Genomic DNA, 23,623 nt, shown 5'->3' on the forward strand with positions numbered 1-23,623 from the left:
AGCATCTACTGCATTTTGTGGGAGAGTGTTCCACACTTCTGTCACCATTTGTGTGAAGAAGTGTTACCTAACTTTTATCCTGAATGGCCTGGCTCTGATTTTAAGGTTATATCCTCTTGTCCTAGACTCCCCAACCAGTGAAAAAAGTTTCTCCCTATCAACCCTATCAATTCCTTTCAAAATCCTAAAGACCTCAATCAAATCACCCCTTAACCTTCTATATTCCAGGGTATACATGCCTAGTTTACGTAATTTCTCCTCATAATCTAATCCTTGGAGCCCTGGTAGCATTCTGGTGGATCTGCCATCACAAATTGGATTGTATCAATCTGAAAACACTAAACATATTCCTTAATTATATGTGTTTTTTTAAAGCTCACTGAAAGTTTAGTCACTTTTTGTACCCCTAATAACTTATTGTAAACATTTAAAAGAGTGAATATCATGTGGCTGATTGGAAGCAGATTGTTTGTTTTTCTATTTTTCACCTCTTGTCTCATTTCTAAAAGGAGCGGCTCGTGCTGGGGTTTGTTTCTGCCATCAGTGGCGGCCAATTCTTCATCCAAATCACCTCATCCTTTGCATGCGAGCCCAGACAGAGAATGTTGGAAGGCTATTTGAACCATTGAGGGCATTACTGGAAAGCCAATTTCTGTTCTCACCTGATCTCAAATACATATGTTTTCCATCCAGAATCAGAAGCAGTAACTTGGCCCAAACATCTTCAGCTGATTCCTCAATGACCTTCCCTCTGTAAGATCAGGAATAGGGTTGCTTTTTTGACGATTCTATAGCATCCAGCTCCATTCACAATTCTTCCGATAATGGAACAGCTCACGGCAGCCTATAGCAGGATCTGGACAAGCTCCAGCCTTGGGCTCACAAGTGGCAGGTAATATTCGGCCAGACAATGGCCATCTTCATAATGTATTGCATATAGTCTAAGGAGATTCACTTACACTTTAGATTTTTTTTTATTCATTCATGGGATGTGGGATTCACTGGCAAGGCCAGCATTTATTGCCCATCCCTAATTGCCCTTGAGAAGGTGATGGTGAACTGCCTTCTTGAACTGCTGCAGTCCATGTGGTAAAGGTTCCCCACAGTGCTATTAGGTAGGGAGTTCCAGGATTTTGACTCAACGACGATGAAGGAACGGCGATATATTTCCAAGTCAGGATGGTGTGTGACTTGGAGGGGAACGTGCAGGTGGTGTTGTTCCCATGCGCCTGCTGCCCTTGCCCTCCTAGGTGGTAGAGGTTGTGGGTTTGAGAAGTGCTGTCGAAGAAGTCTTGGTGAGTTGCTGCAGTGCATCTTGTAGATGGTACAAACTGCAGCAACGGTGCGCCGGTGGTGGAATGAATGTAGGTTTAAGGTGGTGGATGGGGTCTCAAACAAGCGAGCCGCTTTGTCCTGGATGGTGTCGAGCTTCTCGAATGTTGTTGGATCTGCACTCATCCAGGCAAGTGGAGAGTATTTCATCACCCTCCCGTCTTGTGCCTTGTAGATGGTGGAAAGGCTTTGGGGAGTCAGGAAGTGAATCACTCGCTGCAGAATACCCAGCCTCTGACCTGCTCTTGTAGCCGTGGTATTTATGTGGCTGATCCAGTTAAGTTTCTGGTCAATGGTGACCCCCAGGATGTTGATGATGGGGGATTCAGCAATGGTAATGCCGTTGAATGTCAAGGGGAGGTGGTTAGACTCTCTCTTGTTGGAGATGGTCATTGCCTGCCACTTGTCTGGCGCGAATGTTACTTGCCACTTATCAGCCCAAGCTTGGATGTTGGCCAGGTCTTGCTGCATGCGGGCATGGACTACTTCATTATCTGAGGGGTTGTGAATGGAACTGAACACTGTGCAATCATCAGCAAACATCCCCACTTCTGACCTTACGATGGAAGGAAGGTCATTGATGAAGCAGCTGAAGATAGTTGGGCCTAGGACACTGCCGTGAGGAACGCCTGCAGCAATGTCCTGGAGCTGAGATGATTGGCCTCCAACAACCACTACCATCTTCCTTTGTGCTAGGTATGACTCCAGCCACTGGAGAGTTTTCCCCCTGATTCCCATTGACTTCAATTTTACTAGGGTTCCTTGATGCCACACTTGGTCAAATGCTGCCTTCATGTCAAGGGCAGTCACTCTCACTTCACCTCTGGAATTCAGCTCTTTTGTCCATGTTTGGACCAAGGCTGTAATGAGGTCTGGAGCCGCGTGGTCCTAGCAGAACCAAAACTGAGCATCGGTGAGCAGGTTATTGGTGAGTAAGTGCCGCTTGATAGCACCGTCGACGACACCTTCTATCACTTTACTGATGATTGAGAATAGACTGATAGGGTGGTAATTAGCTGGATTGGATTTGTCCTGCTTTTTGTGGACAGGTCATACCTGGGCAATTTTCCACTTTGTCGGGTAGATGCCAGTGTTGTAGCTTTACTGGAACAGCTGAACAAAGAAAAATGTTGACAGTTCCAACATCTACTTTCTTCTTTTTGATCTGTGACACTTTAATGGTCTCATCTGTCCATGTGATCCCGCCAGCACCTGATAGCATTTTCTTTGGATTGGAGGTGGAGTAATTTAGGGTCGCTGTAGACCGGAAATCCCACACCTGACTGGTTCTCCACTGCTGGAATAAAGGGAAATTGGGTCTAGCTGCAGCAGTTCAACGGTAACTGCAGCTTAAGAGGCCAGAAGCATTAGAAGGGAGAAAGACAGCTCAAGTAACAATTCCAATAGCTGAAGGGGGAGCAACTTAAGGAGATTATAATGGCCAAAACCCTGAGATTTTCGAAAGCTGTGGTAGAGGTCATGTTAACTGAGATTAAGGCAAGAGAGAAATGCTCTTTTGCACCCAGAAAAGGAAGCCCCAGGAAAGGGATGCTCAGGCAATTTTGAGGGAGGTAGTTCTAGCAGGCAGAACCATCAGAACCATCCCACAAATGGCCATTCAGTGCCATTAACTTTTTAGTAACCCACCTGGTTGGCCAAGATTAGTTAAGGTATGAGTGTCCATGCAGATGCTGGAAGCATGACTGGCCTCCACACCATTCACGATCACATAATATAAAAGAGATGAATGAGACAGTTATTAAGTACAAAATATCTTCAACAACACCTGCACTCATAGACACACATACCTCTCCTACCATTCCATTCCTTTGTCACATATCATTTTTCCTGCAGTGTTTCAGTAAAAAGTGTGAAGTGTAGAAATTGCTGCATTGACTACACCTGAAAGAATCACAATGGAATGTTTGGATACACCTGAGTGAAACAAAAGTATCTAAATCATTGACGCTTTCAGCCTCCATCCTGAGATAATGGAAAGGAGTCATCAGCCATGGTGGAGTGGGTACCCCTGGTCTTCTATCAACCATCCTGACACACTGCTCTGGCTGAGCATTGCAAATATCCTGGATTGTCTGAAAACAAAAGAATCATGGCTGTTTCCTGGATAGCATATATTGATATGCATCACTCACTATCTGCACATTCTTCAGTGAATGAAATTCCTTTCTGTTCTTGAAATTGATGGCTCTTTCAGATGGGGCCTTTATTGCCACATGGGTAAGATCAATGGCACACTGCACTTGGTGAAATCCAGCCACTCGAAAGAAATTGATTGCTCTCTCTCTTTCCGCTTTGCTACGTCCATGGGCACCTGTCACCTGTGTAACACACCAATGCATTGCTGATTGACTGAAGTGATTAATGTCACCAGAGGCTGCTCAGAAACATCTGGTTGCATAAAAATCTACTGCTGTTGTTGCCTTTACAGCCATTGATAAGGCTGTGCCCCTAGTGGAAAGAGGCTGCATATCAGGTTCGAACAGCTGTCATGTCTCAGTTACTGTATCTGGGGGAAAAACACAACCTCCTCAGTTACTGCCTATAAAAGAAACCAGAGAGGACCTTCGTGATTTGTAGACCCTATGGAGTGGATATGGGCTGGGTATTGCCTGTGTGCCTGATGTACACTTTCCTGGCTTCCATCCTTTCCTCCTCCATGTCCTTGTAATCATCCTCTTCAAAGGACAAGAACAATGGAATCCCAAGGAAATCCATCGTTTTCTTAAACAAAACTCTCTTTAAATTGCCAGCAAAATTCAGCAAATACTTTTCAATACAGAAATCCTGCAGCTTTTAAGTACTGTAAATTATTTCTAGCAAAAGTACTGTTGCAGGATCACTACCCAGTATGACCCATGACCTTCCCGATTCTCTCCCACCTCTAAGACATTGACCCAACACTGCCAGCTTTGGTTTCCAGAGTTAAGTCATGGGTGGTAAATCAGGGAAATCCTGTGAACAACTAAGAAATGTTCTCCCACCTTCATCTGCATTTGTTGAGACAGGCAGATCAGGTTACACTGGGGTCAAGGGAGGGAAATCGTGCTGACCATTTTTGGGGGAGTTGTTTCAGTGGAAGGCCTCTCCATAAGAACGTAAGAAATAAGAGCTGGAGTAGGCCATTCGGCCACTCGAGCCTGAACCGGCATTCAATAAGATTGTGGATGATCTTCGACCTCAACTCCACTTTCCTGCCTGATCCCCTTGATTCCCTTAGAGTCCAAAAATCTATCGATCTCAGTCTTGAATATACTCAACGAATGAGCATTCACAGGCCTCTGGGGTAGAGAATTCCAAATATTTACGGCCCTTTGAGTGAAGAAATTCCTCCTCATCTCAGTCCTAAATATCTGACTCCTTATCCTGAGAAGGTTTGGAACTGTCCCTAGTTCTAGACACTCCAGCCAGGGGAAACATCCTCTCAGCATCTACCCTGTCAAGCCTCTTAGAATCTTATATGTTTCAATGAGATCACCTGTCATTCTTTTAAACTTCAGAGAGTTTAGGCCCATTCTACTCAGTCTTTCCTCATAGGACAACCCTCTCATCCCAGGAATCAATCCAATGAACCGCCGTTGCACTGCCTCCAAGGCAAGTATATCCATTCCATCTTACTTGCCAGACTGCCTCTATAACACTAGAAAACTGGAAGCTTCAACAAGGAAAATCCAGGCCATCATAGCAAGGAAAACAACTGGTCAGGCATGAATAGAGAATATAAGGTTCGATAGATATTCTAAAGTTTTGTTTGATTTGCCTTTAGGGAACAGTGAGAAACTTTAAGAACATAAGAAACAATCAAGGATGGGAAAATGTTATTCAGTCCATCGAGCGTATTCCTCTAGTATCTCAATTCACTTTGCTTAGTATTTAATTGTATCTTGAACCCATCTAATGTCTTTAATTCCACTAGTAGATAATTCCAAATATTTATCATTTTGAATATTTTTTTTCTGAGTTCTGTTTTAAGTTTACTTTTCACTAATTTAAATTTCTGTTCTCTTGTTCTACTAGCCTGACAAACCTTAAAGTAATATTCTGGGTTCACGTATCACGGCCATTTCATACTTTATATACCTCACTAGACTGTAGAGTTTTTGCCTCTCTAATCTTTCCTCATAGTTCATTCACTTTACATTTGAGATCATTCTTGGTGTACCCTTTCTAATGCATGGAGTCTCTCCGAAAGTGTGATGATCAGGATTGCACATGTAAATCAAGTTATTGGACAGAGCTGCTGAATGGCAAATATACACCAGCTTTCCTACCACAACAAAATAAATGCTTCCACTTGCTATTGAAGACTGCTCAACATGGTATTAACGGCTATTCAGAAACTATAGAGACAAAAAGTAAAAAGGGTAAATTCTGGAAATCGAAAATAAAAGCTGAAAATGTTGGACACACAAAACAGGCCCGTCATATTCTGAAACTAAAACATAAAAGACATTTCAGGCGCAGAACCTTTTGGTAAGAGTTCACAAATATCATCTCTTGAGTAGAAGGGTACGGTAGCATAGTGGTTATGTTACTGGACATGTTACTGGACTAGTAATCCAGAGGCCTAGACTAATAATCTTGGAAGCATAAGTTCAAATCCCGCCATGGTAGCTGGGGAATTTAAATTCAATTAATTAAATAAAATCTGGAATTAAAATACTAGTATCAGTAATGGTGGCCATGAAACTACCGGATTGTCGTAAAAACCCACCTGGTTCACTAATGTCCTTCAGAGAAGGAAACCTGCTGTCCTTACCCAGTCTGGCTTATATGTGACTCCAGACCCACAGCAATGTGGTTGATTCTGAAATGCCCTAGCAAGCCACTCAGTTGTACAATCTCGCTAAAAAAAAGTCATATTAAGAATAAAACCGGACGGACTACCTGGCATCTGACCACTAGGCACCGGACACGACAAAGGCAAACCAAGTCCAGTCAACCCTGCAAAGTCCTCCTCACTAACATCTGGGGACTTGTACCAAAATTGGGAGAGCTGTCCCACAGACTAGTCAAGCAACAGCCTGACATAGCCATACTCACAAAATCATACTTTTCAGCCAACATCCCAGACTCTTCCATCACCATCCCTGGGTATGTCCTGTCCCACCGGCAGCAGTACAGTGATATACAGTCAGGAGGGGGTGGCCCTGGGAGCCCTCAACATTGACTCTGGACCCCATGAAATCTCATGGCATCAGATCAAACATGGGCAAGGAAACCTCCTGCTGCTTACCACCTACTGCCCTCCCTCAGCTAATGAATCAGTCCTCCTCCATGTTGAGCACCACTTGAAGGAAGCACTGAGGGTAGCAAGGGCACAGAATGTACTCTGGGTGGGGGACTTCAATGTCCATCGCCAAGAGTGGCTCGATAGCACCACTGCTGGCCGAGTCCTGAAGGACATAGCTGCCAGACTGGGCCCGCGGCAGGTGGTGAGCGAACCAACACGAGGGAAAAACTTACTTGACCTCGTCCTCGCCAATCTATCTGTTGCAAATGCATCTGTCCATGACAGTATTGGTAGGAGTGACCACCGCACAGTCCTCATGGAGACGAAGTCCCGTCTTCGCACTGAGGACACCATCCAACGTGTTGTGTGGCACTATCACCCGTGCCAAATGGGATAGATTCAGAACAGATCTAGCAGCTCAAAACTGGGCACCCATGAGGCACTGTGGGCCATCAGCAGCAGCAGATTTGTATCCAAGCACAATCTATAACCTCATGGACTGGCATATTCCTCACTCCACCATTACCAACAAGTCAGGGGATTAACCCTGGTTCAAAGATGAGTGTAGAAGAGCATGCCAGGAGCAGCACCAGGCGTACCTAAAAATGAGGTGCCAACCTGGTGAAGCTACCACACAGGACTATATGCATGCTAAACAACGGAAGCAAGACGCTATAGACAAGGCTGAGCGATTCCACAACCAACGGATCAGATCAAAGCTCTGGAGTCCTGCCACATCCAGTCGTGAATGGTGGTGGACAATTAAACAACTAATGGGAGGGGGTGGCTCTGTAAACATCCCCATCCTGAATGATGGCGGAGTCCAGCATGTGAGTGCAAAAGACAAGGCTGAAGCGTTTGCAACCATCTTCAGCCAGAAGTGCCGAGTGGATGATCCATCTTGGCATCCTCCCGATATCCCCACCATCAACAGAAGCCAGTCTTCAGCCAATTCGATTCACTCCACGTGATATCAAGAAACAGCTGAGTGCACTGGATACAGCAAAGGCTATGGGCCCCGACAACATCCTGGCTGTAGTGCTGAAGACTTGTGCTCCAGAACTAGCTGCGCCTCGAGCCAAGCTGTTCCACTACAGCTACAACATTGGCATCTACCCGACAATGTGGAAAATTGCCCAGCTTTGTCCTGTCAATAAGAAGCAGGACAAATCCAATCTGGCCAATTACCGCCCCATCAGTCTACTCTCAATAATCAGCAAAGTGATGGAAGGTGTTGTTGACGGTGCTATCAAGCGGCACTTACTCACCAAGAACCTGCTCACCGATGCTCAGTTTGGGTTCCACCAGGGCCACTCGGCTCCAGACCTCATTACAGCCTTGGTCCAAATATGGACAAAAGAGCTGAATTCCAGAGGTGAGGTGAGAGTGACTACCCTTGACATCAAGGCAGCATTTGACCGAGTGTGGCACCAAGGAGCCCTAATAAAATTGAAGTCAATGGGAATCAGGGGGAAAACTCTCCAGTGGCTGGAGTCATACCAAGCACAAAGGAAGATGGTAGTGGTTGTTGGAGGCCAATCATCTCAGCCCCAGGATATTGCTGCAGGAGTTCCTCCGGGCAGTGTCCTAGGCCCAACCATCTTCAGCTGCTTCATCAATGACCTTCCCTCCATCATAAGGTCAGAAATAGGGATGTTCGCTGATGATTGCACAGTGTTTAGTTCCATTCCCAACCCCTCAGATAATGAAGCAGTCCGTGCCCGCATGAAGCAAGACTTGGACAACATCCAGGCTTGGGCTGATAAGTGGCAAGTAACATTCGCGCCAGACAAGTGCCAGGCAATGACCATCTCCAACAAGAGTCTAACCACCTCCCATTGACATTCAATGGCATTACCATCACCGAATCCCCCACCATCAACATCCTGGGGGTGACCAGAAACTTAACTGGACCAGCCATATAAATACTGTGGCTACAAGAGCAGGTCAGAGGCTGGGTATTCTGCGGCGAATGACTCAACTCCTGACTCCCCAAAGCCTTTCCACCATCTACAAGGCACAAGTCAGGAGTGTGATGGAATACTCTCCACTTGCTTGGATGAATGCAGCTCCAACAACACTCAAGAAGCTCAACACCATCCAGGACAAAGCAGCCCACTTGATTGGCACCCCATCCACCACCAAAAACATTCACACCCTTCACCACCGGCGCAGTGTCTGCAGTGTGCAACATCCACAGGATGCACTGCAGCAACTCACCAAGGCTTCTTCCACAGCACCTCCCAAACCCGCGACCTCTACCACCTAGAAGGACAAGAGCAGCAGGTACATGGGAACAACACCACCTGCACATTCCCCTCCAAGTCACACAACATCCCGACTTGGAAATATATCGCCGTTCCTTCATCGTCGCTGGGTCAAAATCCTGGAACTCCCTTCCTAACAGCACTGTGGGAGAACCGTCACCACACGGACTGCAGTGGTTCAAGGTGGCGGCTCACCACCACCTTCTCAAGGGCAATTAGGGATGGGCAATAAATGCCGGCACGGCAATCGACGCCCACATCCCGTGAACGAATAATAAAAAAGATGGAGTTTGATGGTGGGGATGGGGGGGGGGGGCAATGTCATGTTCCACTCATGAAATGCATTCTTTCAATTTAAGGGATTGAGTGCACGGACTCAAAACAATTTTACAGCACAGAATTTACCAGTCTGTTTACACTTATTATGATTCATGAAATAAAAAAAATAAAGCCTCTGTTTGCCGCGGCCGGCGGGGAGCGGTCGCTCGGGACCGCCCGCCTCACTCCCGCGGTCTACTCCGCACCCGGGTGGCCCTGGGGAAGGAGCACGCGGTGTCCGCCTGAGGCCGCAGGGACTGGAGTGCGCGCTGGACACGGGTGATACTGTTATTATTTTAATTTGCAAAGTTTCCTTTGTTTTTACAGTTTAGTTCCTTGTTAGCTGTGCAACACCTTTCGTTTGTTTGGGTTTTTGTTTTGTTCGATGACTCTCTGCGGGGCAACGCCCCTCATGGGTTTGATTGACAACAGACATCGCTCCTCCACCTCCGCGCGCTGCTGACGTCACGCGCCGTGACGTGGCGGGTGGGGACTCGACGACGACAACAACAACATGGAGGAGGAGGCGGCGGGAATGGCAATGGTCGGTCACTACTTGGCGGCGGTCCTGCTGGCGGTGACTGTTTTCTTCCTGACCCTCTACCTCATGAACCGAAAGGGTCGGAGCGGGGGCAGGCTCCCCGCCGGCCCGCCGTGCTGGCCTCTCATCGGTTCGCTGTCGACCATGGCCTTTAAGTCGAGCTCAGGGGCCCAGCTCCCTCCGCATCTGCTGCTCACCGCCATGGGCAAGGCTTACGGCAACGTTTCCAGCATGTACCTGGGCAGCCGGCTCCTGGTCGTGCTGAATGGCTTCGAGATGGTTAGAGATGCCCTGCAGCGCAATGCCGAGGTGTTCTCCGACCGACCTACCATTCCTTTGATCACCATCATAACTCAGCGCAAAGGTTAGAGAGAGTACAACTCGATTGAGTGCCAGTGGATGACAGAATACCAACCGGTTAAATAGAGAGAGTGCCAGTGGATGACAGAATACCAACCGGTTAAATAGAGAGAGTGCCAGTGGATGACAGAATACCAACCGTTTAAATAGAGTGCCAGTGGATGACAGAATACCAACCGGTTAAATAGAGTGCCAGTGGATGACAGAATACCAACCGGTTAAATAGAGAGAGTGCTAGTGGATGACAGAATACCAACCAGTTAAATAGAGAGAGTGCCAATGGATGACAGAATACCAACCAGTTAAATAGAGAGAGTACTAATGGATGACAGAATACCAACCAGTTAAATAGAGAGAGTGCCAATGGATGACAGAATACCAACCAGTTAGATAGAGAGAGTGCTAGTGGATGACAGAATACCAACCAGTTAAATAGAGAGTGCCAGCGGATGACAGAATACTAACATAGGAACAGGAGTAGGCCATTCAGCCTCTCGAGCCTGCTCCACCATTTGATAAAATTATGGCTGATCTGTGATCTAACTCCATATACCTGCCTTTGGTCCATATCCCTTAATACCTTTGGTTGGCAAAAAGCTGTCTCTATCAAATTTAAAATTAGCAATTGAGCTAGCATCAATTGCCTTTTGCGGAAGAAAGTTCCAAACTTGTACTACCCTTTGTGTGTAGAAGTGTTTTCTAATCGGTTAAATAGAGAGAGTGCCAGTGGATGATAGAATACCAACCAGTTAAATAGAGAGAGTGCCAGTGGATGATAGAATACCAACCAGTTAAATAGAGAGAGTGCCAGTGGATGACAGACTACCAACCGGTTGAATAGAGTGCCAGTGGCTGACAGAATACCAACCGGTTGAATAGAGTGCCAGTGGATGACAGAATACCAACCAGTTAAATAGAGAGAGTGCCAGTGGATGATAGAATACCAACCAGTTAAATAGAGAGAGTGCCAGTGGATGACAGACTACCAACCGGTTGAATAGAGTGCCAGTGGCTGACAGAATACCAACCGGTTGAATAGAGTGCCAGTGGATGACAGAATACCAACCAGTTAAATAGAGAGAGTGCCAATGGATGACAGAATACCAACTGGTTAAATAGAGAGAGTGCCAGTGGATGACAGACTACCAACCGGTTAAATAGAGTGCCAGTGGATGACAGAATACTAACAGGTTTATTATCAAGAGAGTGTCAGTGGATGAGAGTACCAACTGGCTAAAAATTGAGAGAGCACCATTGGATGAGCGAGTGCAAAATGGTTAAATATAGGGAGTAATTCAGTCTTTGGTTCAGATGACTTAAATTACGTTTGTGCCTCAGGATATCCAAATCCTAAATTGACTGGATGTCAGTTTTGTAATCCACACCCACCTATTCATTATCTGCATACATGTTTTGGACCAGTATGTGCACAAATGGTAGAACTGAGTCCATACGGAAGCCCTATAACAGACATAAGCATGCAGACAAAGTAGAGTGCCACATCAAGGTGTGTATATGGTGTGGGGAAGCTGCCCCTAATATGTTGAATGTTTGGCATTGCGTGCAGATGAAATGCCATGCATTATTACAAAATATATATGTGATTTAAATGGACATGATAGGAAGAGGTGCAATTTCTCAACAAAAAAAGCAAAAAGATAGTCCATTTTTCTCTGCAATTAATGACTTGTTAACAAAATTGCATTCTCAAAAAGCCCACATTTTTATAGCTGCATGTTCCCTTGATTTTGTTATTGGCTTTGTAATTAGAGAAAAATTCTTATTTTTCTTTAATAGAAGAATTTCACTCCATTGTGTCATTTGCAGTTATGTAATTTTAATAAAAATAGTCATAAAGAACCTTGTATATCATTTCACATTCCAAATACAGACAAGGGATTAATGTTTTCCAAATTCTGAACATCTACATCGCCACCTGACTTCTAAAACAGTTTGCCAAGATGTTTGTGCACTTTTTATGCAGTATGCTATTTGGCCATTGGCTCTTTGGGGAGTAGTTGAGGGAAGAAAGGAAAGAAACAGTGAAACAAGAGAAACAAAAAGAGACTAAAAATGATAACAAAGGAAACTGAGGGGGAATGTTATAAATGTTGCATTACTTGATTTTCCCTGCAAGCTGAGCTTTTCCTCTCAGCTTTGCCAACGTGGGGAGGTACTAAGTGGAAAGCCAAGCATTTCCTAACTGGGAAAGACTGAAATTTGAAGACTGAAGAAAGTTTCCTAACTGGGAAAGGCTGAAACCAGGCTGAATATAGAAAGTTCAGAGGGGAAGTGAAAAAGGAAATAAGAGGGGCAAAGAGAGAGTATGAGAATAGACAGGCAGCAAACAAAAGTCTCTATAGGCATATAACAGTAAACGGGTAGTAAGAGGAGGGGTGGGGCTGATCAGGAACCAAAAAGGAGATCAACTCATGGAGGTAGAGGGCATAGCCGAGGTACTAAACGAATACTCTTTACCAAGGAAGAAGATGCTGCCAGAGTCTTAGGAAAGGAAGATATAGTTGAGCTACTGGATGGGCTAACAATTGATAAAGAGGAGGTACTGGAAAGGCTAGCTGTACTTAAAAGTAGATAAGTCACCCGGTCCGGATGGGATGCATCCTAGGTTGCTGAGGGAAGTGAGGGTGGAAATTGCTGCGGTACTGGCCATAATCTTCCAAACATCTTTAGATATGGGGTGGTGCCAGAGGACTGGAGAATTGCAAATGTTACACCCTTGTTCAAAAAAGGGTGTAAGGATAAACCTAGCAACTACAAGCCAGTCAGTTTAACCTCGGTGGTGGGGAAACTTTTAGAAATGATACAGAATTAGCAGTCATTTGGACAAGTGTGGATTGATTAGAGAAAGCCAGCACGGATTTGTTAAAGGTAAATTGTGTTTAATTAACTTCAGAGTTTTTTGATGAGGTAATAGAGATGGTAGATGAGGGCAATGCGGTTGATGTGTACATGGACTTTCAAAAGGCGTTTGATAAAGTGCTGCATAATAGGCTTGTCATCAAGATTGAAGCACATGGAATAAAGGGGGCAGTAGCAGCATGGATACAAAATTGGCTAAGTAAGAGGAAAGCAGAGAGTAGTGGTGACCGGTTGTTTTTTGGACTGGAGAGAGCTGTTCCCCAGGGGTCGGTACTAGGACCACTGCTTTTCTTGATATATATTAATGACTGACTTGGGCGTACAGGGCACAATTTCCAAATTTGCAGATGACACAAAACTTGGAAGTGTAGTGAACTTTGAGGAGGATAGTGATCGACTTCAAGAGAATAGAGACAGGCTGCTGGAGTGGGCGGACACGTGGTTGATGAAATTTAATGCAGAAAAATACGAAGTGATACATTTTGGTAGGAAGAAGAGGAGAAGCAATATAAACTAGAGGCCACAACTCTAAAAGGGATACAGGAACAGAGAGATCTGGGGGTATATGTGCACAAATTGTTGAAAGTGGCAGGGCAGATTGAGAAAGCGGTTAAAAAAGCATACAGGATATTGGGCTTTATAAATAGAGGCATAGAGTACAAAAGCAAGGAAGTCATGATGAATCTTTATAAAACACTGGTTCGATCACAACTGGAGAATTGTGGGCACTGCACTTTAGGAAGAATGTGAAGACCTTAGAGAGGGTGCAGAAAAGATTTACTAGAATGATTCCAGGGATGAGGGACTTTAGTTACGTTGATAGACTGGAGAAGCTAGGTTTGTTCTTCTTAGAAGAGAGAAGGTTGAGAGGAGATTTGATAGAGGTATTTAAAATCATGAAGGGTCTAGACAGAGAAGATAGAGAGAAACTGTTCCCATTGGCGGAAGGGTCAAGAACCAAAGGACATAGATTTAAGATGATTGACAAAAGAACCAAGGGTGACATGAGGAAAAACTTTTTAGGCAGCGAGTGGTTAGGATCTGGAATGCACTGCCAGGGGGGTTGGTGGAGGCAGAGTCAATCGTGGCTTTCAAAAGGGAACTGGATAAGTACTTGAAAGGAAAAAACTTGCAGGGCTACGGGGATTGGGCGGGGCAGTGGGACTAGCTGGATTGCTCTTGCATTGAGCCGGTACAGACTCGATGGGACGAATGGTCTACTTCCTGCTGTAACCTTTCTATGAGTCTGTGATTCTAAGGGTTACTTCTAGTGGCATATTTGCACCTCTGTTCCTATGTATGCAGGAGGTCTGAAATGAAAACAGAAAATGCCAGAAACACTGTCAGTCTGCCAGTTCTGAAAAGATTATTAAGGGTTGCAGCAGAAAATACTTTACGCTTCAATTAAATAGCATAATTGAAGCCACGAAACACGAGAACAGTGAGCACTGTTAACTTAAAAAGACAGAAAAAACTGGGAGGTAGAGAGACAACACAAGAAGAGGTCCCCAAGGAAAAAAAACAGCAAAAGCCCAACCAAAAAACCCAAAACGTAAAAAAGAAAATAAAAACTCCAGTGGCCTCCCCACAAAAACCCAAAGGGAAAATAAGTTGCCCTCACCCACCTCCTGCCTCAAAAAGTATTGACTGGTTCCTGAAAAAATCAAAATTGTAAAAGACTAGAGCTGTGTAAAATCACAGGGTAATTTACAGGACAGATTAGAATCAATTTCTTGTGAAACTAATTCTGTAATGACTTGGTGTAATAATGATTTGAAAGCACTTTGTTTCACAGTACTGTGGGGGCAGATTCCAGTCATAGCAAGAACTATTGCTCCATCTAGTAGACACACGAGTCACGAGCCGTGTCACTGCTCAGCCAGGTTGCTGAGTGCGGTGTCTGACAGAGGTTGGCTCTCCCCCTGTGGTTAGAAAAAAAAGGTGGAAAGTCTGCCTCCTCACACAGCATTGTGGCTTTGATCAAATAAGTAATTGGGAGAGGGTGAAGGTATGGGGATGGTGAGAAAGCATGTTGGAAATAAAGGGTGTTACATTGTGCTCGTATAGAATTGTTTTGTTTCATGCTACGATGGCACAGCTTGGTGCACCAACATGCCCCACAACGGAGTGTTAAGTCATATTGTTATAGTTTGGGCTTTCTCCTATTTTGCACTCATAGCAGAAAGTCTTTTTCCATAAGCAGACTGAGTCTCCTACAAATCAAAATCTGTGCGGTTAGGCATGGGATAGCATGTCATGGGACTTGATTATATAATTTAGGTGACACTTCTGCGCAGTACTGAAGGAGTGCTATATTATCGGAGGTGCCATCTTTTGGTCAAGATGTTAAACTGAGGTCATGTCTGCCTGCACAGGTGCACTTATAAAGGTCCCACGGAACTATTTGAAGAAGAGCAGGGAATTCTCCCAGTGACCAGTCCTTTATTTCTCAATATAGACCTGCTGTATTTTTGTGGAGTCAGGAGGAGGGCTATTGCTCTCTCTGGCTCCACAGAGACAAAAGTATAAAGAAGTTACTGACGTTTTTGTGGGCAGCCTCTAGCAGTCCCTATTATGGTCCGCTGTAGACCTGGAAAATCCGAGTGGCACGTGCTCTTTCCAGCTGATGACATATTTCGAGCAGGGTCCTAAAACAGGCAGTGGGACCCTAATTTGCATATTCAAGGTGCCTAAATGCAAGTTTCTGGCAGACGCCCTGGATACTTGAAGTTGCTGGCTTTGAATTTGGCAGCCAGTGCAGTTCAAGGGGGGCAGATTGAACACGAGAAATTGTGGCCTTAAATTGGCACCCTACCTCCCCCTGGCCCCCCGCAACAAACACATATTTGATGCCCCTAAAAATGGGTGCGACGAGGACCAATTTCATCCTCACTATTTTCCCAAATTATTCCCAACATGCACGGGACAGGTTATATCTATAAAAACTCTTTTAAAAGATAATCGGATAATAAAAGTTTTTGCAGCAATCCACCCTTTCTGATGCATGGGCTACCTTTAATAAATATTGATGCCATTCTTGAGATAATTTCATCTGTTGGAACACCTCCAGTTCCTGCCCCTCAACATGTTGTGAGTAACTTAATGTCTGAACTCACATGTTGTCTAGTGTGAGGTCAGTCACACTAGACAACAGTCTAGTTGTCTGCAGTTCACCCTATCCAGGATCCCGTGATCAGTTGTATTCTGCAACATATTTTGAAGGGATTCCTCTGACGCCTCGCAATTTTGAGCCCATCATTCCTCCATATGGAAAGTTCTTCATCACAGAGATGACGAGCAGAGACCATATGCTTCCTTTTAGACAAGGAGGGTGAATCGTAAATAATCACCCTGAGCTGCTGTTATGCACCTGCCAGCAAAGTTCAAGGCTGCACTGAAGGAGGCCTGAGAGCAGCTTGCCTGCCCATCTTCTCGTCCAGTACTGGTTGGTAGCAAGGGCAGACCCAAGAAAGGAGAAGAGAAAATGGATTAACAACAACAATAACGCCTTTAACATAGTAAAATGTCCCAAGGCGCTTCACAGCAGCGATTATCGAACAAAATGTGACACCAAGCCACATGAGATATTAGGACAGGTGACCAAAAGCTTGGTCACAGAGGTAGGTTTTTAAGGAGTGTCTTAAAGGAGGAGAGAGAGGTGGGGAAGCAGAGAGGTTTAGGGAGGGAATTCCAGAGCTTAGGGCATGGGCAGCTGAAGGCATGGCCGCCAATGGTGAGTGATTAAAATCAGGGATGCGCAAGAGGCCAGAATTGGAGAAGTGTGGAGATATCAGATATAGGGCTGATGGAGGGACGAGGCCATGGAGGGATTTGAAAACAAGGATGAGAATTTTAAAATTGCGCTGTTGCCAGACCGGGAACCAATATAGGTCAGCGAGCACAGGGGTGATGGGAGAACAGGACTTGGTGCGAGTTAGGATCCGGGCAACAGAGCTTTGGATGAGCTCAAGTTTACGGAGAGTGCAAGATGGGAGGCTGGCCAGGAGAGCATTGGAATAGTCAAGTCTAGAGGTAACAAAGGCATGGATGAGGGTTTCAGCAGCAGATGAGCTGAGGCAAGGGCAGAGACGGGCAGTCTTGGTGGTACTTATTCATAGTTATACTACAGTGCCATAAGATGCAGTGGATTTGCAGTTATAAAACACTTGTATTCTGAGGTATGAACAGTTATTTGTAGTTTTACTCTACTTTGGAATCTGAGGTTGACTGAGTTGTTTGTTGCTATTGTGTAAGCTGGAAGTAATACTGATGATGTCCCATGATCTCCAGTCACACGGTATCATGAACATTACCGGAATTTTAATGGGTCTGGAGCTACAAATGTTATAGTACCAAAAAACACAGTATAATGGAATTGTTAACTGTTGCATGATGAGATACTGGAAAGCACTTCATGATTCATGATATCAGGAAACTTGTAACTTGCTTGCCCTTCCAGCTTGTGAATTGCCTCTTCCTAAATCATTAGTGAATATTTTCTTGAGGCCTATTGGTCAGCATTCTGTATGCATTAAAGAGGAAGTCCATTCAACTGAAAAGTCACGTAATCAAGTGTTATAAAGGGGAGATACATGTATACTTAATGGCCTCAGTTGGCCCTTGTTCCTGTGTTTTATACCTTTAAAGCTGTATTTTACAGCTCAGTTTTACCATTTTGGGTAGGACACCCCTTCTGTAACATGCAGTCCCACTCCAGTGATTACATGATTGTGGATTGCTGGGACCAACCTACTGTTCTCATTCATAGTGTCATTAAAGAAAAGCTTTTTTCACAAAATGTCTGTTCCCAAGTTCCCTTTAAACAGCAGTTTTAAAACAGAACATGATGAAGTGCAACTGAGAGATACTAATCAGTGCACAGGCATCTGGCTTCAGAACATTTATGCTTATGTAACTGTTTAGAATTATGTAATCATTTAGAAGAATGCAAGTGCTCTTTAAAGTAATAAATAAGTGCTCATATGTGATTATTTTCAGGAATAGTCTTTGCACCATATGGTTTGGTCTGGAAGCAACAAAGAAGATTTTCCCTCTCGACTTTGAGACACTTTGGTTTTGGGAAACTTGATCTAGAGCCTAAAATCATAGAGGAACTGCAGTTTGTGAAGTCAGAGTTTTCTAAAGCAGTGGGGACAGCCTTCTCTCCTTTTCATATCATTAATAATGCTGTGTCTAACATCATTTGCTCAATGTGCTTTGGAAAACGTTTTGACTACGATGATGAGGAATTTAGAACCATGCTGAGTCTGATTGTCCGAGGGATGAAATTAGCATCAAACAGCCCTGCAATGCTCATCAATGTATTCCCTTTACTTCAGTATTTACCCTTTGGACCTTTCAAGGAGGTTATCCAAATAGTAAGAGATGTAACCTCATTCCTGAAAAACATCATTGCTCAGCACCGAAAGACTATGGACCCTGAAAACCCACGTGATTTCATTGATTTTTATCTGAAGGAAGTAGACCGTGAAATACAAAGAAACCAAAATACGAGCTTCAGTGAAGATTATTTATTTTATATAATTGGGGATCTCTTTGTTGCAGGGACAGACACAACATCCAACACTGTGTTGTGGGCTATTCTCTTCATGGCTACATATCCAGAAGTTCAAGGTACAAAATTAATTAGACATGCATAATAAAGGGAATCATCAGGGTAGGATTTGTAAATATTGGCATGGGTGGAAAGAGTGGTGCATTATATTTGTTATGTGCAAGTAACACAATGATGCTTTTCAACACACATATGAAAACTTGCCCAACTATTTTTCAAGGGTGATGATGCTCTTTGAAATATACAATTGTAAGTACCCAAAGGTGGTACAGTGCATTGACAATCCTCTGTGCCATGAGTTACATGATATGCTTGCTATTTTCCCTACAAATTGTTTTCAAACTCTAGAGCAAAGATCTTAAAATGGACATTTGGTGTTTCCCATTGAAAGAGAGGAACAGTGAAAGAGTGAGCCAGATACTGACTGCTTGAGCTCTGCTATTGGCTTTCTGAAAAGTGGCATTAATGGAGTCCAAATCACCACCATCCTTTGATGATGGAATGATAGGGAACCTTACAGAACAGGAGAAAACTGAATATATTTTAAGAAATAGGAGGGGAGAGAGGACAGAAATTATTAGGAGCTAATTTAGATTTGTCCTAACCACTAAAGGAAAGTTTGAACAATTTATGAATATCACCTGAACTTTAAATCCAGTCCAAGAATGTAACAAAGTTAATTTCTCCATTCCAAAAAAAATGTACAAAATTTGCAGGACCTATTTTTAAAAAAATATTTTGTTGAACTTGGTGAGAGGAATCTGAGAAGCAAGCTGACGAATGGGACCAGATAGGAGAGCTGACAGGATTTGGAGACTCATAGAATGGGACAGCATTGACTGTTGTGTCATGACAACTGAACTGCAATGATTGGTCAAGCCATTTGCCCAGCGGTGTTGCATTTATTTTACTGATGTGCATTGTTTAGAGACTTAATTCTTTAAAGAGCAAATATAATTGTCTGGATTTCCATATAATCCCAAATATTATGCCCAAAGACGATAACAATCACCCTCGGTTGTCCTATTTTAAGCTCTGGAATTGTTTGTTAGAGTCCTTCTAGCTGTTAAAAACAGACATGCTATGTAGAACTTCTTTTTATCATCATGAAGTTCTACTCCAGCAGTTCTGTCATGAATTATAATGCTGCTCTCAATCATCGCTCCCATTCATAATCTAACTGGAACAGAATTTTATGACATCATACACAAAATATCTGCTCCCAAACTATCTCTAGCCAAATATTCTAATGCAAGGTAGGATGGAATGTTCTGTGAACATACCCTTATTTCCTCTTTTTTGTAGAAAGGGTTCACAGAGAGATCAGTGCTGTTGTTGGTGAGTCCAGGCCTCCTTCCCTCAAAGACAAACTTCATATGCCCTTCACAGAAGCAACATTAATGGAAATACAGCGGATGACCACGGTGGTTCCACTTGCCATACCACATATGGCATCAGAAACAGTTGGTAAGGGTGCTGCTGAATTAACAATTATTACATAAGAAGGTTCAAATGCATGCTGCTAAAAGTATAAATGAAAGATCCGCCAGGTTTTATGCTGGAATAGGGACAGAGTTAACTAAATAATGCTCTGTGTGCCACACTTTTACATTGTTAATCTGACTGAAACTGACAAGGCACAAACAAAATGATGATTACAAGACTGTCTCCGTTTCTCTTTCTCACTCTCTGGCCCCGATTTTAATACCTGGCAGAAACTGGGCAAGGGGAGGCAGTTAAAATGAGGGCAGCGACTTACCCCCTCTGATCCCACTGCCTTCCCGCCGTGTCCCAATATTAACTTGCTCTTTTGAGCAGACGAGCGGGACACCCACAGGAAGGCACCAGGGTTCTTTATATATGCAGATTGGGTCTGATGATATAATCGGGACCTGATCTGTAATTTTAGTTGGAGCCCTGAGTGGGGGAGCAGCGACGGCTTCTCCAGCAGGCTAGACCTGCTGGGAGGTGGATCGTGGGCCAGAAGAGGGCCCAGCAAGATAGGTTTTAAAATTTTATTTTAGATTTCTTTGTGGGCCAGGAGGAGCAGGAGTGCTACTCCGGGCCCCACAAGGAAACCTCGATCCCTCCCGCCCTGATCGCATCCAGTGCCCCCTCACCACTTATGTGACTGCTGGGACCATTCCCACGGTTCCTTGGTTGCGGCCCCCTGTTGCCAAATTGCCGCTTCCGCTCGCTGGCCAGGTAGTGGATCTGGGCAATGAAAATTTATGGAAATGAGGCCCGGCCATTAAGAATTTTTTGAAAATTATGGAAAAGGTTCTGGAGGGAGGTCAGAAAATGGCAGGATGCCTCATCATCTAGTCCACAATATATTAAAAAAGATACGCTAGATCGTGGTTCCTGTGTGCAGTGCTCTCGCATCTCGCTTCCTGGACTATGCTTTGGGATCACTTTTTGATTGGCTGAAATAAGATTCCCAGGCCTTCGCCTTCACGCCACGTGAGAGGAGGTGAGAAGGCCCGAAACTGCAGGTAAGTGTCTTTCTGGCACAGCTTATGGGCCCGGAGGAGCAGGAATGCTTCCCCCAGGCACAACAAGCCTACCTGCAGTGACCCCCCGATGATCGCAGACATAGCCCCCCCCCCCCCCACGATCTCTGCTCCTCCTAAACCATCGCAGACCCCACACCCCCCAAACGATCACAGACACCCACACCGACCTCCGACCCCCCCACCCCCCAATGATCGGGGGACCCCCCCCCCCCCAACAATCACAGAACCCGGTCAAAATCATGCCCCATAACTCTAACCAGATCTACCTGTAACTATGAGGCCTACACATATCTACCAAGTCTGAATCAATCAATTAGGTTGATTGAAATATTTTCAAACTCCTTACAGTGGCCAATTTTTCTCAGTGATTGAAATTTCTAATGTCCAAAATAAAGTGTGTAACATAATAAAGACGTAAAAATGCATATTTCAGAATTAAACTTACCTATAAAATTGTAGTTTGAGCCTTTTTACAGCTTCATTAATGTATTTACCACAGGGCCTTAGCCTCTCTCAAAAGCTTTGGCATGAAGTTGATATTTTGCCCCAGACTATCACTCTGTCAGCTTCAGGAAGATGGCAATCTGAGCGTGTGAAGAATTTCCCATCATGCATCAGTGGGATAACCGGCATTTTGCTCGATGCCTGAACGGGTATATTTCCTCAGTGTGGGAAAGAATTTTTGAGTTTCTTTCTAAATTTCTTGAAAGCTAGCTGCAGAATGAATTTTTCTGGTAAATATTTAGTTATTTATTTAGCTCAGGGGGACAGACAGAGAGAACTCGTGATATTTCTTTGTCTTAAGCTTTGTTTTTCCAAAGAACAAATGAATATATTTTGGAATCTTGCCAGGTAAACACAAAGGTTTTAATTACCATTGCCTATGTTTTCTTGATAGATAATGTGAACATTCCAATTAGTTCCATCTCATAGAATCATAGAAAGGTTACAGCCGGAAGGAGGCCATTCGGTCTATTGAGTCCGTGCCGGCTCTATGCAAAAGCAATGCAGCTAGTCCCACTTCCCTGCCATATCCCCATAGCCCTGCAACTTTTTTCCTTTCAAGTACTTATCCAATTCCCTTTTGAAAGCCATGATCGAATCTGCCTCCACCAACCTCTCTGGCAGTGCATTCCAGATCCTAACCACTAACTGTGTGAAAAAGTTTTTCCGCATGTCACCTTTGGTTCTTTTGCCAATCACCTTATATCTATGACCTCTGGTTCTTGACCCTTCCGCCAAAGGGAACAGTTTCTCTCTATCTACTCTGTCTAGACCCTTCATGATTTTGAATACCTCTATCAAATCATCTCTCAACTTCTCTCTTCCAAGGAGAACAAACCCAGCTTTTCCAGTCTATCTACATAACTAAAGTCTCTCATCCCTGGAATCATTCCAGTAAATCTCTTCTGCACCCTCTCTAAGGCCTTTACCTCTTTCCTAAAGTGCATTGCCCAGAACTGGACACAATACTCCAGATGTGGCCAAACCAGTGTTTTTGTAAAGGTTCACCATGACTTCCTTGCTTTGTACTCTATGCCTCTATTTATAAATGTAAGGAATCTTACACCACCAGGTTATAGTCCCAACAGTTTTATTTGAAAATCACAAGCTTTCGGAGCTTTCCTCCTTCGTCAGGTGTGACGAAGGAGGAAAGCTCCGAAAGCTTGTGATTTTCAAATAAAACTGTTGGACTATAACCTGGTGTTGTAAGATTCCTTACATTAGTCCACCCCAGTCCGTCACCGGCATCTCCACATCTATTTATAAAGCTCAGGATCCCGTATGCTTTTTTAACCACTTTCTCAACCTGCCCCACCACCTTCAACGATTTGTATACAAATACCCTCAGATCTCTCTGTTCCTGTATCCCTTTTAGAATTGTGCCCTTTAGTTTATATTGCCTCTCCTCATTCTTCCTACCGAAATGTATCACTTCACATTTTTCTGCATTAAATTCCATCTGCCATGTGTCCACCCATGCCACCAGCCTGTTTATAACCTCTTGAAGCCTATCACTATCCTCCTCACTGTTCACTACACTTCCAAGTTTTGTGTCATCTGCAAATTTGGAAATTGTGCCCTGTACACCCAAGTCCAAGTCATTAATATATATCAAGAAAAGCAGTGGTCCTAGCACCGACCCCTGGGGAACACCACTGTACACCTCCGTCCAGTCCGAAAAACAGTCGTTCATCACTGCTTTCTGTTTCCTCTTACATAGCCAATTCTGTATCCATGCTGCTACTGCCCATTTTATTCCATGGGCTTCAATCTTGATGACAAGCCTATCAATGTTACTTTATCAAACGCCTTTTGAAAGTCCATATACACCACATCAACTACATTGCCCTCGTCAGCCCTCTCTGTTACCTCTTCGAAAAAACTCTATCAAGTTAGTTAAACACAATTTGCCTTTAACAAATCCGTACTGGTTTTCCCTAATCAATCCACACTTGTCCAAGTGACTGCTAATTCTGTCCTGGATTATCGTTTCTAAAAGTTTCCCCACCACCGAGGTTAAACTGACTGGACTGTAGTTGCTGGGTTTATCCTTACACCGTTTTTTGAACAATGGTGTAA

General features: G+C 44.2%; 1 protein-coding gene across 1 annotated transcript in view; it reads left to right on the top strand.

Moving 5' to 3' along the window:
• The first annotated feature begins 9,652 nt into the window (after window positions 1-9,652).
• cyp2u1 (cytochrome P450, family 2, subfamily U, polypeptide 1) overlaps window positions 9,653-23,623 on the top strand; it is a 35,822-nt gene continuing 21,851 nt past the window's right edge. Inside the window, exons 1-3 of the mRNA XM_067996173.1 lie at window positions 9,653-10,073; window positions 17,948-18,583; window positions 19,830-19,991. Of these exons, the coding sequence (XP_067852274.1) occupies window positions 9,683-10,073; window positions 17,948-18,583; window positions 19,830-19,991 (1,189 nt within the window). The 5' untranslated portion in view covers window positions 9,653-9,682. The remainder of the gene's footprint in view (window positions 10,074-17,947; window positions 18,584-19,829; window positions 19,992-23,623) is intronic.

Source organism: Heptranchias perlo, chromosome 14 (genome assembly GCF_035084215.1).
Source record: "Heptranchias perlo isolate sHepPer1 chromosome 14, sHepPer1.hap1, whole genome shotgun sequence".
In the NCBI taxonomy this organism is placed as follows: domain Eukaryota; kingdom Metazoa; phylum Chordata; class Chondrichthyes; order Hexanchiformes; family Hexanchidae; genus Heptranchias; species Heptranchias perlo.